Raw genomic sequence first — 18,722 nt, forward strand, 5'->3', positions numbered from 1 at the left:
TCTAGAGAGGTTTCAAACCCATAGTATGCTGCGATTGGTCCACAATGGTGGGCCAATCACAGCACTCTATCTGCTATGTGGACCAATCACAGTGCTCTATCTGCTCTGTGGGCCAATCATGGCCCTCTAATCGTCTGGTGGGCGGGATGATGCAACATAGTGGCACAAGATGGCGACAACTCGTTTGGAACGGCTTTTGCATCAATGTTGGACTACTTGGACTTGGGCTTTATTGTATTTAAGTCATTTATTTAGAAAAAGGATGTTTTTTTTGCCGTCTTCACCAGCGGACTGCCTCGTTTTCTGTTGCGGTGAGTGCGTCCCGTTGGTCGCTGTCCAGTAGCATGCGGAGATTGTTTAAAAAACAATGATAGAACTAGGGCTGCAACAACGAATCGATAAATTCGATGAAAATCGATTACTAAAAGCGTTGGCAACGAATTGCGTCATCGATTCGTTGTGTCGCACAACTCTTCTCAAAGAGCCCCCCCCCCCTCCCGCCAGCCGTTGTGCGCAGACCAGAGCAAGTCAGATCAGCGCGAGGGAGAGCCGCAGATCAGCGCGAGGGAGAGCCTGCAGACTTGCGCTGCTGCGAACCGGTTCCGCATTGTTGCGCTGCGATCCAGGCAGCTGCTTCCAGCGCATGGTCCATTCTCAAAGTGGCGCAACCAAAAAACTATAATTAGCACACGATCGTTCTTGTCTGCACATGTTCTCTATTTTCTGTCTTATCTGTGCCTGAAGCGCGCTACTGCGGAGCTCATCACCTGTGCTGTGGTGATGTCACCTCACGCAGCATCGAAAACGCGCTCTGCACTTTGCGGTCAGGAGATCTTTGATCTGCTCAAAAGTAACTGATGAGGTGAAAAGGTAAGAATCCAGGAAACAGATTTTCTGGAGCGTTTAGAGGAGATGCAGGAAGATGAGAGACAGACAGGACAGGAAAATAGTTCAATAAAAACAAGAAAACAAAACAAAGTGTTGAAAAGTCAAATGTAGGTAGATTTATCTCCACTACACGTTTTTACCAGTAAAAAACAATAAGTTACACACATGTCATATTTATACATCTGATACAATTCAGATCACCTTCAAAACTCAGTCACACACCCAGGGCCGTTTCAAGACATTTTGGGGGCCAAGGCAAAATGCCCCCCAATAACTGGGCTCCCCAGAAGCCTCTGTGTAATCCAAACCCTCTCCAGTATTGTTAGTTATACAGTGTTTGTAAAAGCCCCTCAGACATTACTGACATGTTCTAATGTTATCAGATGAAAAACTAAATTATCAGACATGCTGTCTCATCTGCTGCTTTTCTAAACTTGCAAAAAGTAGCAAAACCATTTGAAAGCCACTATTTGTGGATTCTCTGAAAGTTTCCATGGAGTGTGTGACAACTTATTTTATCATTGATCCCATCGTCTAATCTCACAGCTGAAACAAGCATCCTTAATAATCTGTGCACAGGAAGCGTACCGATGCTGTAGTAAAACAAAAGGTATAATAATTTATTATTAATAAAACCTTGTTGCAGCACTAAAGCATAAAAATGAGATTTTGCATTAAATATGCAAAATATTTACATATGAATTGTTTTAGAGCCCTTTTATTGGCAGAATCTGATATTAATTTAGTTCTTACAAAAAATGGGTCCCAACATGGTTTGTGTGGCGTTGCCATAGTGTGACGTCATAGGCACAGATCCCCTGTCCTCTTGTTTGGAAATGGAAATATGATCACCCTACATTAAACAAACTGTCCACCCGGGCTTTTGCGCTGCACAGAGACGCTTCGCTGCCTATGACTAAACGTCAGTTGAGAGTCAGTCTCATGCAGACTGACCAATGAAGAGAGGGCCTCAAGTTAAGACCCTCTCCTCATTGGTCAGTCCACACGAGGTGGGTCAAAGGTTACTCTGGGCGGGTTACGTGTTGTCAGGCATTCAAGTATTGAGTATATTTACTGCATATTACAGTAAAATATTCTGTATGTGACCACATTATGGTGATCCTCGGGTCGTGATGATGGAGCCCTTGAATATTGTTGCCCAGGGTACAACGAAGTCTTAATCTGGCCCTGGTTCCGCCGTCACATTCCCGCAGAAACTGGTTGATCACACCGGGGCCAGACTACTAGCGTGTGGTTTTACAACCACAATGTCCTCAGAAGCAAAAACGCTTTTAAAAGGGAGGGAGGAGTCCTAACTGTTGCTGCAGGCGTGTTGTGTGAGAGTGCAGTTATATACTGGTTAATATATTTTTGGGTTCAGTTGCTTTCATGTGGCCTAATGTGAGTCTATTTGGGATCATTGGAATGATCAGCAGCATTTCTTGATGTGACTTTATGGCAGTTGCCCAGGGCATCATCACAAGGAGGATGGCATTCATTTACTTTTGTTTTATTTGGTATTTTTTCAGTCATTTTTGGAAATAGTGATCAATTTTGATTAATTCACAGCCAATGTTTAATTACATTTAAAATAAATGTCAACAGATGAGATCAAACAAAACAGATGAGAATTGCCCTTAAGCTGTTTAACTTGGACCAAGCATTTTAGGTCAGATAGATGTAGCTTAGGGTCTCTGTCTATAGAGCTCCGGGAGTTGACGTCACTTCTCCCGGCATGCAACAGTTTAAATCGAAACGGCGCCATATTGGCATGCAGAAGCCGGCAGCTGGACTATTTGTTATTGTCAGAAAACTCAATCAAACGGGAAATATGGTAGATTCCTGTTGTGCCCCAGGATGCAGAACAGACGCGGACGACAAGGAATGAGCCATCTGCAGGATTCCCCAAGATCCGGAGCGCCGCAAACGTTGGATCATTGTAATAAAACGCGCTAGTGACCGGGCTAAAATGAAACTGTGGGATCCCGAGAGTAAAGGATTTCGCGTATGCAGCGACCGCTTCATATCAGGTACTTAAACCAACGTTTCCTCAACTGTGTATGGTATTTATTTTAAATGCTTTTATTATGATTCTTAGTGGGCTTCCTAAACTTATTTTGGCGTGGCTTTTTCTGTCTTATTACTCATAGCAGCAAGTAAACATCACGTAAAACGTTGCCTCGTGAGTTCTGCGTGCTGCCGTTTCCGTGTTTTATGATCACAGCAATTAACCGGCTAAGCTGAATTTAATTTTTAAGCAATGGTTGATCAATTGTCAGATCACACACCGAGACTACTTACGTGTAAATCTGTTATTTGTCCGTCCATCCATCCATTTTCATCCGCGTATCCGGAGTCGGGTTGCGGGGGCAGTAGCGTGACTTCCCTCTCCCCAGCCGCCGGAGCCAGCTCCTCCGGGTAAATCCCAAGGGGTTCCCCGGTCAGGTCCAGTGTTGTGCCGGTAAGAAGCCCGCTCCGACAGCTTCTGGCGTCGGAGCGGGCAGTAGAGTCGAGAGTCCCAGACCTTCTCCCCAGCTCCTCCGGCCAGGTCCGGTGTTGTGCCGGTAAGAAGTCCGCTCTGACATCTTCTGGCGTTTTTAAAAAGTATCCCAGGGGCACGGTAAGGGTCGGAGATGTTTAGTCTATTTAATTTCTGACTATATAAAACGATTTCTTCTGTTTTAAAGTGTGAAGTAAACTCCGACGAAGTAAAATCCAAGCGGATCCCGTTCATGTTCATGGTTACATCTGTGTTTGTTTACCTTTTTTGCATGCCAAAATGGCGTCCACTAACTGAGAGTCACGTGGGGTCCGGAGCTCTATACACCTTATAAGGCAATTTAGGTGATGGCATGTTGTTTTTCTGCTATTGAACTGTTTTCTAATAATGTTGTGTTAAATAGAGTGAAGGAAGGAGAGAAATAACGTTTCCCTAGCAGTTTTTAAAAATTTCCCCATGTAATCCGATTAATCGTGTCGAGACCCCATCCGATTAATCGATTATCCAAATAATCGTTTGTTGCAGCCCTAGATAGAACCCGCCACGACAGAGAGCAGTCAATGGTGCGTTGCCAGACTAAACTATAGATTTATTTAGTCTGGCTTGCCAGGCTAAATAAGTGCAGCAAAGAGCAAATTTTAGAAAATATCCCCAAAAGAAAAAAGGAAGTCATGCTCAAGTTACCCAAAAGATGTGACAAACACTATTTTTAATTCAATTGAATTCAATTCAATTTTATTTATAAAGCGCCAAATCAAGACAAGAGTCGTCTCAAGGCACTTCACATAATAAACATTCCAATTCAGGTCAGTTCATTAAGCCAATCAGAAATAATGTTTCCTATATAAGGAACCCAGCAAATCGCATCAAGTCACTGACAACAAGTCTCCTATTAAAACCATAGAGATGACCGATGTGCACGGTTGATTTAAACTACCAGGAAAACCGAAAAATCACTTCATGTTTGGGAGATGTAAAAACATTCACAGCTTCTCTCCACCCTGAGCACTATAACACCAGAAATGAGCTGGCGAAGAAAACAAAACGGCCTTCAGAATTCAGATTACATTTGGTTGTTCTGCTTGAACTTTCATCTGTGCCAAAAGAAACCCTCCAGTTCTGCAAAACTTAAAGGTTTTCTTTGTCTTTCAAAAGAGGAAATTCCCAGATAAGTAAAAAAAAGAAGAAGAATTAATTGTCCAGTTGGGTGGTGAGGCAGCCTCCGTGGACATTCATGACGGTAACAAAGCTGCTCACTCATCTGAACCACAAGTGATGGAGATACAGCTTACGCTGGAAACCAATCCAATAACACAGCAAATGAAACAAATACAACCTTTTGCAACTACGTTCAACCATTGAATCATGTGTTTTGGAGCAGGGGACCAACTAAAACATGCTCAACGGTAGGGCTGTAGCGAAGCCTCGACGACGTCGACGGCTCGATTCTAAAAATTTGTCGACGTCAGATCCGGAAGTCGACGCACCGCGCCCACTTGTTGCATCCCCAGGAGTTTGTAAATAGAGGAGGAATCTGCCTGTTTTTCCTCTAGTTCGCCCTCTTCTCCGCCTTCACTAACATCTCCGCCAAATACCGAAGACCCGGAACAACGTCCGTCCACTACTAGATTCCTTTCCTGTTTTGCCCCTTCGTCTCCCGGCAACGGACAACAACTTCCGGGGTCAGATGCGCTGCTTCGTGTCTATCGCAGATGTAGAAAATCACCGGGAGCATTTCTCCCTTCATTAAGGAGCTTCTTCCAGACATGAGGAGAGCTGTTTTGGTGGTAGCAGTCTCTCCTCCATGCTGGTCTGTTTGCTGCTGGGTGTTTTTGGTTTATTTAAACTTGGTAACTTGAACTTAACGTTGGTAAAGCTACTGTTAGCATCTTCGCTAACAGCTTCTTGCGTTGGGATAAGCTGTTACGTTTTGGTTTAGAGTTCATCTTTTTTGTGGTGCAGGTCTCCCTTTTATTACATTTAGAGTGTTGTGGGTTTTCGGTTTAGTGTAAAATATCACCTGAGTTTGGTTTAACCCGTAAGACCACTCGCCTCACGCACATAAGTGACCAAAACAAAGCAGCATGGAGACACTCCGTCTTCAACCACCTCTCAGGCAGCAGCCTGCACTCCCAAGTTCTTCACGTCACCAGAACATAAACAACCGCAACACAATAAAAGCAGTGTTATACAAAATGGAAGGCCTGTAGTGTTTATTCTCTTACGGTAAGAATTTATCAATTTTTTTGAGGAATTTATTTGAGATTTTCTGGTTTTTGTTAATTGTGCAATAGAAAAATAATCATTAGATTAATTTTACTAAATAGTCATTAGAATAGTCGACTATTCGATAAAATAATCGTCAGAATAATCGTTTTAAAAATAATCGTTTACCCCCAGCCCTACTCAACGGTGCCCTGCAGGACCAGAGTTGCCCCCCAGTACTCTAGAAGGACACACCAATGTAACGAGCACACGTCAATAAGCCCAAGAGGGCAAAGATGGAAGAGAAAAAGGCTCCAACGCTAACATTTCTGTTATTAGACTCTAAACCGAACCCCAAAAACTGGTGGTCCACATGTTCTTGCCTGTAGCCTCCATTGTTGCCAAAACCGATAGTGCTACTCTTGCATTGTGCAATCATTACTAGTTTTTCACATCACTTCCTGTGTGTACTCTCATTGGTCGATTGCAGGCCGGAGTCGTAGATTTCCTGACAGCACTTGAAGACTGTTGGAGGCTGGATTTGGTCGTGAGTGCAATAAGCTGGTTTTTGTTACTACTCTTTTCACCATAAAAAATGTGTGCACAACAGGCGAAAAGTGAAGTGTGAACCTGACTTTAGAGGTAAAATAAATAAACAAAAGTAAAACATTAGGAGTAGTCAGTAAAATTAAAAAAATGGTACACAAATGCAGTCCATTATCCTTTATATCATAACCAGAAGATTTTAAAGCGACTATAATGAGTTTGAAATGTTTATACTTGTAATTGCACCCCTCAGGCCAAACGTGTAACTGCAGCATCAACAGGAAACTCCTGCATGAGGCGTGCATGCTGTACGTGCACACTCCTGAACAAAAACAACAGCCGAGCCAGTCCTGGACCGGTGCAATTTACAGGTTTATACTGTCCTACACAATTCTAATAAATTAGGCAAACAATGTACTCAAATGTAGACATGCTAGACAAGCAGCCTGGCTTGCCTTGATAGCATCACCCCTTTTCCACCTATTACTATTATATTAGTTAAAATGATTCATTAGTATGATTAAAACGGCCCAATTTGCTTTGATGTGTAAAATAAATTCTAACGGTATAAATAAAGCGATATTGAGGCAGATTTGGTGTGGTGATCCAAACCGTTCTGTTATAGGACGTAGCTCAGACCTGCTCTCCTCGTTTCTCACAGACTATGTCACGTTTGTGCATTACCAGCATTTTCTTGAACAGCAACTTTTTACCTTTCTCAACTTCTCTGCTGTGTTTTCTCTCCACCTAGATTGTGATAACAGCTCACACCGGTGCACTGAGATGAGCCACAGAGCAGTGTGTGAATGAGACAGTAGATCAAACTCCCGCTGACTTTATTTACCAAATGCAGGAAGAGCCAAAGTGCTTGATGGCTGCGGAGAATGCAGGTTGACGACTGCGCCGCCTCTAGTAGCGGCGTGAATCTGCAGCAGCAGAAGTAGCAGGCCTAAATCAGCGGTTTCCAGCTCTGCAGCTGTAGCGTTGTTGTCGGCCCGTCTGAGAAAGGTTTATGTCCTCGTGCACATGCACAGATTATCATTCTCTTTCCTTGCTCCCGGAAGAACAGTTCGGAGCACAAATTAAAGTTAAAGTCCCATTAGTTGTCACACACACTGATGTGTGTGCGAAATTTGTTCTTCGCATTTGACCCATCCCCTGGGGGAGCGGTGAGCTGCAGACACAGCCGCACTCAGGAACCATTTGGTGGTTTAACACCCCAATCCAACCCCGTAATGCTTAGTGTCAAGCAGGGAGGCATTGGGCCCCATTTTTTCTAAGTCTTTGGTATGACCCGACCAGGAATTGAACCCTGATCTCCCAGTCTCAGGGCGGACACTAGGCCACTGAGCTGGTCTCAAATGGTTTCTTTGTTGCTAATCTGAGAGGAATATCTACAAGAAAGTTCAACAGAAAGTAGCAACGGGTCCTCACAAATGTTGCTAAGTTTGTCGCTAGGTGCTAGGAACAGCAACAAATTCACTAAAGCCCCCTTCAGACAGGCTATGAAAAAAGTAAATGTTCCGGAATCTGTCTGTAAGACCTTTCTGTCTGAATACAAACATCCGGATAACGTGTTCCGGAATTTATCCGGACGAAGCCCCTAGTAACAGGTCCGGACTTGTTACGGACAGGGTGTCTGCTAGCCTGGCAAGCCAGACTAAATAAATGTATTATTTAGTCTGGCCACGCTCCATTGACGGCTCTCGGTTGTGGGGCGGGTTCTACCGTTGTCTTTCAAATGATCTCCGCATTCCACTGGACAATGAATGTGACATACTCTTGTTTCACTCTGTTGCATCATCCCACCCACCAGGCACATAGAGTGCCCTGATTGGCCCACAAAGCGGATAAAGCTCTGTGATTTGTTCACTAAGCAGATAGAGCACTATGATTGGCCCACCATTATGGACCAATCACAGCTCTTTATGTGTTTGAAAACCCCTCTAGAGAGCTGTGATTGGCTAGCCAGAGTCCTGGTAGGAGCTGCTGAGGTTCCAATGGAGCATGCCTAGACCATTCTTTGCAAAGCAAGAATTTGGTCTAGTTCACTAGGCTAGGTGTCTGCTTCAGACTGGTGAGGTAAAGTTCCGGACAAGGGGGAGGGGGAGGAGGAGGGGACCGGGGGACGCTGTGCACACCTAGATAGCTCGCTCCTGTAGCATGCGGCGAACCACGGCAGCTCGCCTCCTACGGTACCGCCTAGACGCGCGACGGAGCGCTTCACACCGCTTCAGTGATTCCTTTAACCACTGAGCTTCATCATCCAGGTCTCTTATGCGTCTTCGTGTGCGCAGAATTATGCTTAAGCGCCTCGTGATTTTTATCTTGAGAGGCGCTATAGAAATGATATTTTCTTCTTCTTCTTCTTCTTCTTCTTAACATGGGTCCGATTTCCCCCCCCCCCCCCCCCCCCCCCCCCGCCGCCGTCAGACATCTGGAACTTTTCCCTGCTGTGTGAACGCAGCCGAAAGGACAAGTTCCGGTACAAAAGTGGTGTGTCTGAAAACACAGTTCCGGTTAAAAACCGGATTGAATTGTCCACACATGTTCCAGAATATCTGTCTGAAAAGGGCTTGAGTTGGCAACATTGCCTCACAGTGAACTCGTTGCTGCTTAGCAAACGCTACGGGCTACGCCTGAGCGTGAACGCACATGACGTCATCACGCATTATGCTGCCTCTGGAAGGGACTGGGGAAGCAGGCTTGGTCGACCCGAACATGCTCTTTTTTTGTGATTTTACTAGCCTGGCAAGCAGGAGAGTGTATGAGGAAGAAATTTTAAACTTCTATACGTGTAATGGTTGTTAAACTTTACTAAACAAAAAAAGAGAATCACACGTGTGATGTTTTTGTAAAACCAGCCTCTGGGTTTAACCAAATCCTCCTTTGCAAGATGTGCCGAGAAAAAGAGTTTGCATCCTGACACAGCCAATAAACTCTGTAAATAAGGTTAAAAACACCCATCTCTCTCTCTCTCACACACACACACACACACTGTGGTCAGCCCATGTAGCTGCAGCAGAGACAGACACACACACCCAAACACACACATATGAATGTTCTAAATGTGGCTTTAAACAAACCACATCCCTTGCTAGCTCCTAGTGTCCTGAGTGACCTCGCCATCCCGGTTTTAACTGCACTCCAGGCTTGTTGCTCCCGGCCATGCAGGAAAACACACACACACAAACACACACGAGCAGCACTTCTACACACGTAACCAGGTCAGAAAAAGAACAAATCCTTCCTGTTATGCAACATCAAGGCTCAAGCCCAGCCTCTCAAACATGGGAGGGTCTGAGAGGTCGGCTTACGCTGAAATGAGGAAGTCTTTTGTTGTTTTAGTCCAACAGAAGACGTTACAGCACAGGAAACTCTATTTCGTACCCATCTTTGGACACTAATTGTAACAAACCCAAGCAGGAATAACTGGGGAACTGCTTTGTTCTTTGGAGGCCAATAAAAACCTGAAGTGTAAAAAGTGGAGCGGTGGGTGTAACCCGTTGCACAATGCCTGCCGACGTTGGAGCAGCTTGTCTTCTGACATTATCTACTGGATGGAACGGTCTAGTAAGCATGCAGTCATGTGGTAGAAAACCATCTTGGACATCCTAAACTTAGCGAGCCAGCGTTACCGCAGTAAATCACAAGCAGCACATTTCAAAATAGGAAACATCCGATGATAAATGTGTTGCACTTTCTCCGGTCTGAAAGTTTGTTTTCATTAAAGCAGGCTCCTGACATATCCTGCATCGTACCATGAGCTAATGAGCTTACAGCTTAGTAACGCATTTGTTCTCCTGTTTAACCCTTTATGACACAAACATTTGAGTTCCTCTGGATTTAGAAGACGAGTGTTAGATGTTGGGACATGATGACAGAATCCAAACAGCATCAAAAACATGTGCCCATGCAGGAAGGAATAACTGGAATATGCAGCAGACAAAGAGCCAAAAGTGAAATGAATGTTGGGAAACTCCCAACCAAAGTGGGCAGGTTAATTCAGTCCATTTGATGTTACATAAGCAGTGGCACAGCCGGAACACATGAGACTGAGGCAAGACGTCGCTAAGCCTTGTGGGAAACACACACACCAACGTCCACCAGCCGTGGGAATGAGTCACATCACAGATTATGAAGACAAATCGCACGACATTTCACATCATATCTGATCTTTCTAAAATTATTCTGCTCTGTAAATCTCATTGGACATGTTGTGCACCATGACTCCAGCTTATTCACTTCCAACAGACATGTTAGATGTGACCACTAATCAAAATCTAAGAGATGGAACTTGCGTCATCTCCTCGGTGACTTAATAGATACAACAGCTAATCAACTATCAAATCAACAGCTGTCATGTGACCGTTACTGATTCAGGACTTATTCTCAGCTGGATATGGTGTGTTCCCGTTCACAATTAGGGCTGCAACAACGAATCGATAAAATCAATAAAAAGCGATTATTAAAAATGTTGACAATGAATTGCGTCATCGATTCATTGTGTCGCACAACTCTTCCAGTTGCTTTCATGTGGCCTAATGTGAGTCTATTTAAAATGTTCAGTTGTTGGTGTTGTTTTGGAAATGGAATCATTGGAACGATCAGCAGCATTTCTGGCTTCATTTCTGGTTTTTCATTTTTTGAAAAATGAGGCAGAAAGAGGTGTTGTCTGGCGAACCGCATGGTAAACATGGAAGGGGCTGGGTGGAGTCAACACTTCCTTACTTGCTATGCATGTTGATATGCTTACATTTTTGCATTGCAATGCAACATATCTGAAGCTGTAAGACATTTTATGTGATAGCATGCTGTTTTTCTGCTATTGAACTGTTTTCCAATAACGGTGTGTTTAATAAAGTGAAGGAAGGAGAGGAAAAACGTTTCTCTAGCAGTTTTTAAAAATTTCCCCACGTAATCCGATTAACCGATTAATCGTGTCGAGACCCCATCCGATTCATCGATTATCCAAATAATAGTTTGTTGCAGCCCTATTCACAGTGTTTTAAAACTTTACACAAGCATTCAGTTTTAAGATGAGGATCTATGCAAACATTTAGTAAAACTTTTACATCCAACAACCATTTGCTTAAGGCCTGAAAAAGATTTGACTGTGACCATGAACATGCAGATAAAACTGTTAAACGGTGTCCCGTGCCGTCCAACTGAACGATAAACAACCCAGAGTGAACTAAAGGACAAGCGCCTGACCTGTAGTATCGGGACTGTAGATATGTGGAGCAGACAGCCTTGGAGACGTGGCTGGCTGAGCCAAAGTCAATGACTTTGACTCTGTAGGGCTGTCTGGATGGGTCCACCAGCATGATGTTTTCAGGCTTCAGATCTGCATGAATCAAACCTAGATCCTTCAGCTTCTTTAGGGCAGTTGCCACCTGTAGTGGGACAAAAGCAAAGTGACCACTTAGTCTAGACCATGCATACATCTACATAATCCTGTTATTGTTCAACTCTGCAAGCGAAAGTCAGTTCACCTGCTGCAGAATCGGCCTGATGATTTTGAGCGGCAGTGGGCTGAACTTGTTCTGTTTAAGGAAGTCATAGAGGTTCTGTTCCAGCATCTCAAACACCAAACAGGTGTGGCTGCGGTGCTGGAAACACTCCAGCGCACGCACCACATTGTGCTCTTCTGCGTTCTCGCTGCTCAACCGGGCCAAGATCTCAACCTGAAAACCCAGAAATGGTTGTCTTGTATAACATAGATCAGAATAATTCAGATGGAAATAGAGAAAACAATATTTTATTTAGAGATTCTCACAAAACATCAAATTAAATTAAAAAAAAACAATGAAAGTATAAAAAAAATTTCTAAAATGATTACAAATATGTTTTAAATGTACTGGTGTGATCTTTTCCCCCCCCTCATGTTTATAATGAGAAAAAATAAAATAAAAATTGTGATTAAAAAAAATAAATCATGTAAGGAAAGGAAAGGAAGAGAGAAAATGAGCTGCTTTTTAAAGGAGACCCTGAGTCCACTGATCTCAGGCTCAGGGGGAGAGAGGTCCAGAGTTTGGGGGCCACAGCAGCAGATGATCTGTCACCTTTGACCTTTAGCCTGGTGCTGCACAACCAGTAGACTTTGATCACTGGACCTCAGGGACCTGCTGCGGGTGTAGGGACTAAGAAGATCACCAATGTAAGATGGTGCTTGTCCATGTAAGGCCCTATAGACCAGAACCAGGATCTTGGAATGAACCCTGTTAGATGGCAGCCAGTGAAGCTGGAGGAGAAGCGGGGTGATGTGGGTGTGTTTGGAGGACATGGTCAGAAGCCGAGCACAGGCTAATCTAGATTACATTGAAACATCACATCATCCATGAATTCTTACCTCTATCTGTCCTTGGCGGGCATAGGACGGGTGGTTCTTCAGTATTTTGACAGCCACCGACTCACTGGTTCCCCTCTTCCAGCATTTCACCACCTGACCAAAAGTGCCACGACCCAGAAACTCCAAGACCTCGTAGCTGTTTTTCAGCGAGTACAGAACTTCATGCTGAACCAGCTGATAATCACCGTCTGCTGATCCACTCCTGCTCAGCGTAGCGCCTGCCACAACCTCAGAACTGTTGTTGGGCCTGATTTCAGTCCCATCAACCCCGGTTCCAAGGCCTGCCACTGCATCCACCCTGTTGTGTTGAGAAGGCAGTGTCCCTCCACCACCTACTCGAACAGTGTCTCCATTGTTCCCAGTGCTGGTCTGCAACATGGCCACTGGGGGAGGAAGAGAGGGTAAAGCAGATACCTCCTCCACTATCTGCATGGTTCTGAAGCAACTGATTTCCTGCGGTTGTTCTCCACCTTCACTTGTCTTCTGTTCACATCTCTGAGTGGCACCTGGGTCAACAACGTTGACGTACGCTCCTCTTTCGTGCGCTCCACCGCTTCTAGCCTCTCCCTCCTCTGTTCTTACACAAGCTTTATTCACAAGTACGCAGTCCAAGCCTGCACCTTCTCTCTGAAGATTCTCTTCCTGTGGGACCCTGCTCTGCTCAACAGACTGCTGATCTGGGATCCCCACCGGACCTTCTCCTAGGCGCTCCCAGCTGTCTGTTCCCTGTATTCCTGCAGCTTGCAAAGCCCACTGATCAGTTTCTGCAAGCTGTTGTTCCCTGGGCAGTCTTCCAAGTTCAGCACCAGAAGAAGATGGGGCAACGTTGTTGGGATAAGCAATGCCGTAGTTGACTCCGATCACATAGGTCTTGGGCAGGGGTCGATGCTCAAAGGCTCTGCTGGTGTTATAACTGCGGTGGACTTCACCCGTGTGTCTGCTGGTACCACTGCTGCTGGTTCCTAAGGCACTTGTTTGAGCTGAGTGCAGGTGTGATGGATAAACCAAAACTTGCGAGGCCATACCTTTAAAACACACACAAACAAAGACTTCAAAAGGGCATTTTGGGTGAAACTGTTACCAAGTTAGAATGGTTTTAAATGCGTTAATTCTAGGCATGCGTATTGGTGAAATTCTGGCAATACGATTCATGTCACGATTAGCGATGGGTACCGAATTTGGTACTTTTTAAAGGTACCGACCGAATTCCATAGTACCGACTGAGCACCGATTCACGTCATTTGAAACGGTGCCTCGTTTCGGTACCCGTCCTTCATAACGAGAACTTGCCTAGACAGCTACACATGCGCAAGCGCGTTATGTCGTCGGTCGCTGAGAGCCAGTTGTAAACAGAGCAGCATGGTAGAAAGAACGCACGCTAAAGCTTGGGTCCACTTCACTAAATGTGATGGGTAACTGGGTGATGATGAAACCAGCGACAACGATCTAAGTGTGAGGCATCATCGTTTTAATCTGCTCCAGCAGCTAAATAAACTGTTTAAGATAACGTTAGCTTGATATGTTAGCTTCCATTGCCACCATTGTTATCAGCTAATGGTGCGTTCGCTTTCTCCTCGGAAATTCTAACTTCCCAGTAGGAAAAATCAAAGAAAAAGGATGGCAAAAGGAATGAAGATACACAGTAAATTTAGATCACAGTAAAGATGTTTGCTTCAGTTTGTCAGCTTATAAAACTACAAGGACGATGTTAAAATACAAACAATACAAACAGTTGTATGTTATTTATCGTGATATTTATCAAATATGGCTATATACTGAGAAAAATATATTTTATTATAAAAGAGAATTAAAATATTAAACACTCAAAAGTATCTAAAATTGATACCGTTAAGTACCGGTATCGATTCCTAGGTACCGGGAATTAGTACCGAGTCGATTTAAATGTTAAAGGTACCCATCCCTAGTCACGATACAGGGGAGACGATACAATGTATCACGGTATATTGTGATATATTCAGCCAGATGATATTATATTGACTGAATTTATTGTAGGAAAATTCAGTCCAAACGATACATAACATGTTTAAATGAGGCATCTGAACCATAATAAGAGGGATTTACATTTCAACGGTGGAAAGTGTTTTGGGTCATTTAAAACACAATAACTGCAAACTATTTACAGATATTGAAAGTTAAGCTTGTCCTGAAAACAAGATAAAAGGTTTGTGCAGATAGGACCTTTTTGACAAATGTATTAAAAGATAAATACAAACATGGCCAGGTAGACTAGAACAATGGCAGCAGTAAGAGGGTTAATATCAAATTTGAATGAACCTGAAGGTTGTTCCCAAGTCAGGAGGGAAGTTTCATTTTAATGTAGTCATAAAGTGATAAAAGCAAAAGTAAATGTCAGTCTTTGTGTCATATTGAAAAAGGGAACCTATCAGCTGTAATGGGAGATGGGGGAAGCACTGTAGTTTGTTCCTGCACACTACACTGAAGGGTCAGTTTCACACAGAGAAAAACCACACAGCAAACACCACCCTAGAGAGGAAAACGATACGAGGAGAGTGATGAGTGATCGGTGTACCTCAACAGCCCTTCACAAATACATCCATATCATTACACTGACTCATCCTTGTTTAGCTTGTAGTCTGATCAATGCAACAGCAGATTATGATGTAACCTTGTTTTTTTTCTACTGAATCTAATTAATTATTACATTTCAGATTCTGAACTGCACCAACATTCAGCTGCCCCGCACATCTCAATACAAGGCCTTGTTTTGTTTACATACATTCCAGGTGAATTTTCATGAAATCTGTTGTTTTCTGTATGAATTTCTGCGCAGTAAGCACTTAATATTCCACAGAGGTTTTTTTTTAGGTTTTATGTAATCTGTTCATTTCCAGTGGACAATAGGGATGTAAGAAAATGTTGATTATGGCAATATATCGTGATATTTTCCCCAGCGATATTATATCGATTTTCAAAAGCTGTGTATCGAAAATATCGATATCGCAATATACCGTGATACTTTTTCTTGCAAAAATGTCTCGATATTCAAATTTTGTGTATCTCATAATAAATTTAGTCTAAAAAAATGGCCAATATCGTCTGACTGAAAGTATTGCAATATATCGTGATATATTGTATCGTCTCCCCTGTATCGTAATACGTATTGTATCACCAGAATTTCACCAATGCACATCCCTACTGGACAACTTCAAACAGCTGTTCTGATTAACTCACAACATAAGATCAATCAGTCAATCAGATATTGTATTGAGGCTGAAGGTGAGTGTGTCTGGTCAGGTTTAATGGTAACTTATAGATCCAATATAGTTTATTTACAAGTTACAACTGTGACCTCATTGTTCAACAAGCTTTAATGGAATAAAAATTTTGTTTTATGCATTTATGACCCTTCTTTTTATTTATATTCCCTTTAAGGAACATAGGAATACCTTAAATGAAAACACTGACGTTTACCTGTTGATTTTTTTATATTTTTGTAAATGGGAATTCAGTGCTGTTTGAAACTCAACAACTAAAAACATGTCAATAAAAAAGTAAAAATTTTGAACACTTCATTTTCCTAGGACAAATAAAACGTGATATTTTTTCCTGAGCACATTCCGCTCATTGCTGAAGGTCTTTCCACCATGATAAGCTGAAAACAGGCAGAAGTCCAACTTGTGACTTCCTGAAAGTGTCCAAACAGACCCATACAATGTCCAATACGGGCTAAAGACTCCGGGAACTGCAATTTCCAGAATTGTCCAGATGTCACAAGCCCGTCATAAGAGATGATCTCTTTAAGAAACAAAACGGTGTGACAATGACGGTGTTCTGCAAAATGGTAGACTCCCAAAGTATTATGGCTTGCGCGCACACAGGCTCAGACAGGCAGAGAGGTGTGCCTCAGAGTAAACAATTCAAGCGACACACCTCGGTTCTTCTCACCGATGACAGTTTAAACCACAGCTGCTTAGTATAAATGCAGAAATTAAACTTTGACCAACAGAGTAAAAGTTTCTGTCCCAACTCTCATAGCAAACTGGAGGCTATAATTATAGTTCTAGCAGCAACACTTTCAACAAACATAATTACATCCCTCTTCTGATCAGCTAAGAGCAAGTTGTGCAGTCAGATGTCACTTCTCTCTGTCACCACCCACAACTGAAAGTCAGGCAAACGCTGATAATAACTCCAAATATGCAACTAGGAAAGAATAACTGACATCGCAGCAAGAGATTCACCAACATTGGATTGGCGTGGCGTAAATGTCATCCTTGCTACTCTTGCCATCAGCCTGAGGAACACTTGCACGGTCTCAGCTGTTATACCTTCTGCCAAAGCATGTAGCCTGATATCACTCAGGACTACAAGCTCCAAGCCTGAAATAGAGCTATATCACGGAGGACAGACACACGCAAATAGAGGTGTATCTGTGTGTGTTTGCATGATCCTCAGACATTTTTATATTATAATTCGATAACCACATAGCTTGCTAACGATCAGTTAAGGTGACAGTTTACATTTGGGAAGATAAGGGAAGGGTGGAGTGAGTGTTTGTGTGTGTGTGTGTGTACGTGCTAGTCTGGGGGATGGGCAACCTCACAGGACACCTGTTGAAACTTCTGTAGTGGTAATTAACTGGTGTATTACAGTTAGTAGGACTTTTAGCACATTTTACGTATTCTGTAGAAAGCGTGAGCAACACCGTAATTTCACTTTGACGTTTTACAACATACAAAGGAAAAGAAAAGTTCGAATAATAACCCAAGCAACTGCGAGCTCGTCTGAAACGTACTAAAATAAGATCAATGGTCTACAGTTAACTAAAAGTGATTAGCTTCTGGTGCTAACACCTGCCTCTCAAAAATTAAAGTTAGCAAACAAGCTAGCTCTAAACGCAACCCTACCAACGTAAAAAAAAATCATTTAAACACCACAACGCTACTGAAAGTGTGTGTAACTGAGCTTTCGCTCTTTTAAACCATTCACTTACCTTCAGTAAGACCAATAGGTCGTATCACCCAAAGCGTGAGAGAACAGGCTAGCAGCAAGGATCCACACCACAGAGACACTCTGCATCGGTGCTGCTGCCATCTTGTTCAACGACGAGAACAGACCCAGCGACTTTTCGCACATTTGAAGCTCTTATTTACGCAAAAAACTTGCAGTTATAGACACGAGACAGAGTCCATAGTCTTCTCGTCCGTTTCGGGATTCACCAAACGTTATTCCTGCGCCAACTCAGGCCGAAGATCGATGTTTCTAAACTTTTACATGTTACTGCGCGCTCGTTCCATTCGAGCTAGCTGATGCTGGCGGCTAGTTGTTGCTGCTCTTGGAGGCTTGTTGCTTCTCCGCATGTGTGGAATGTTGGGGAGGGTAAGTGGGCGGAGCCTACGGGCTCGCGCTGGCAGAGAACCCAAACATTGGACCGCAATCTTTAATTAAACAACGTCACAACTTTTTACGAGTCATAAAACTTGTAATAAATAAATAAATAAATACAAAGAAACTATTTTCCAATCAATCAAACTTTATTTATTAAGCACATTTCACACAAATTGTTGCAACAGAACAAGTTTTAACGCAAGTACAATACAATAACACACCCACAATCAGTGGTAAATAGAGAAGTTTGATGGTAATATCATTTATAAAAAAAAAACACAAATAAACACAGTTTAATGAAAGAGGGAAAAATCAGATGCATAATAAAACTAATTAAAAGATTTTTAAAAGTTATATAGAAATAAAATGAAATAAAATTTGAAAAAAACATTCTGCCTGAGAAATAATTATGTTTTTGCTATTAAGAATGGTTAAAACGCGTTACAATTATTTTTACTTCACAGTTTATCAAACTTTATTTGATTTGTAAAATCAGCAAATTCTAATTGCGCACATAATTTGTTTGGGACTTTCTATAAACTGTAACAATAGCAAATTAATATTAATATTTTTTATCGGACACAAGACAACCATTTGTTCCTCTATCCATGACTTCGTAGGCTTTGTAGATCTGTAACAATGAGTTTGCTTCAAGATGGTGATGAATTATCAATACTAATGATTTGGCTGGTGTCATTTGTAGTAAACAGCTTTAAAGACTACTCACAGCAGATCACATGTGCCATACAACACCAACCCAGATAAACTTTATTACTGATCAGCCATAGAGCATATAAAACATGATGCAAGATGACAAGAATGTTGTGGCGTCTTTTAAAACAGTTTAAACCACATATAAAA

At 42.7% G+C, this 18,722-nt stretch overlaps 1 protein-coding gene across 2 annotated transcripts in view; it reads right to left on the minus strand.

Annotated features, from left to right (window-relative positions):
- hipk3a (homeodomain interacting protein kinase 3a) overlaps nucleotides 1–17,825 on the minus strand; it is a 55,907-nt gene extending 38,082 nt beyond the window's left edge. For both annotated transcript variants that reach the window (XM_015965244.3, XM_070550538.1), the window contains exons 1-4: nucleotides 17,467–17,825; nucleotides 12,492–13,516; nucleotides 11,635–11,826; nucleotides 11,354–11,535 (exon numbers count right to left, since the gene is read on the minus strand). In XM_015965244.3, coding sequence (XP_015820730.3) covers nucleotides 11,354–11,535; nucleotides 11,635–11,826; nucleotides 12,492–13,514 — 1,397 coding nt within the window. In that variant the 5' untranslated portion in view covers nucleotides 13,515–13,516; nucleotides 17,467–17,825. The remainder of the gene's footprint in view (nucleotides 1–11,353; nucleotides 11,536–11,634; nucleotides 11,827–12,491; nucleotides 13,517–17,466) is intronic.
- Between the last annotated feature and the right edge of the window lie 897 nt (nucleotides 17,826–18,722).

This window comes from Nothobranchius furzeri, chromosome 4 (assembly GCF_043380555.1).
Source record: "Nothobranchius furzeri strain GRZ-AD chromosome 4, NfurGRZ-RIMD1, whole genome shotgun sequence".
Classification (NCBI taxonomy): Eukaryota; Metazoa; Chordata; class Actinopteri; order Cyprinodontiformes; family Nothobranchiidae; genus Nothobranchius; species Nothobranchius furzeri.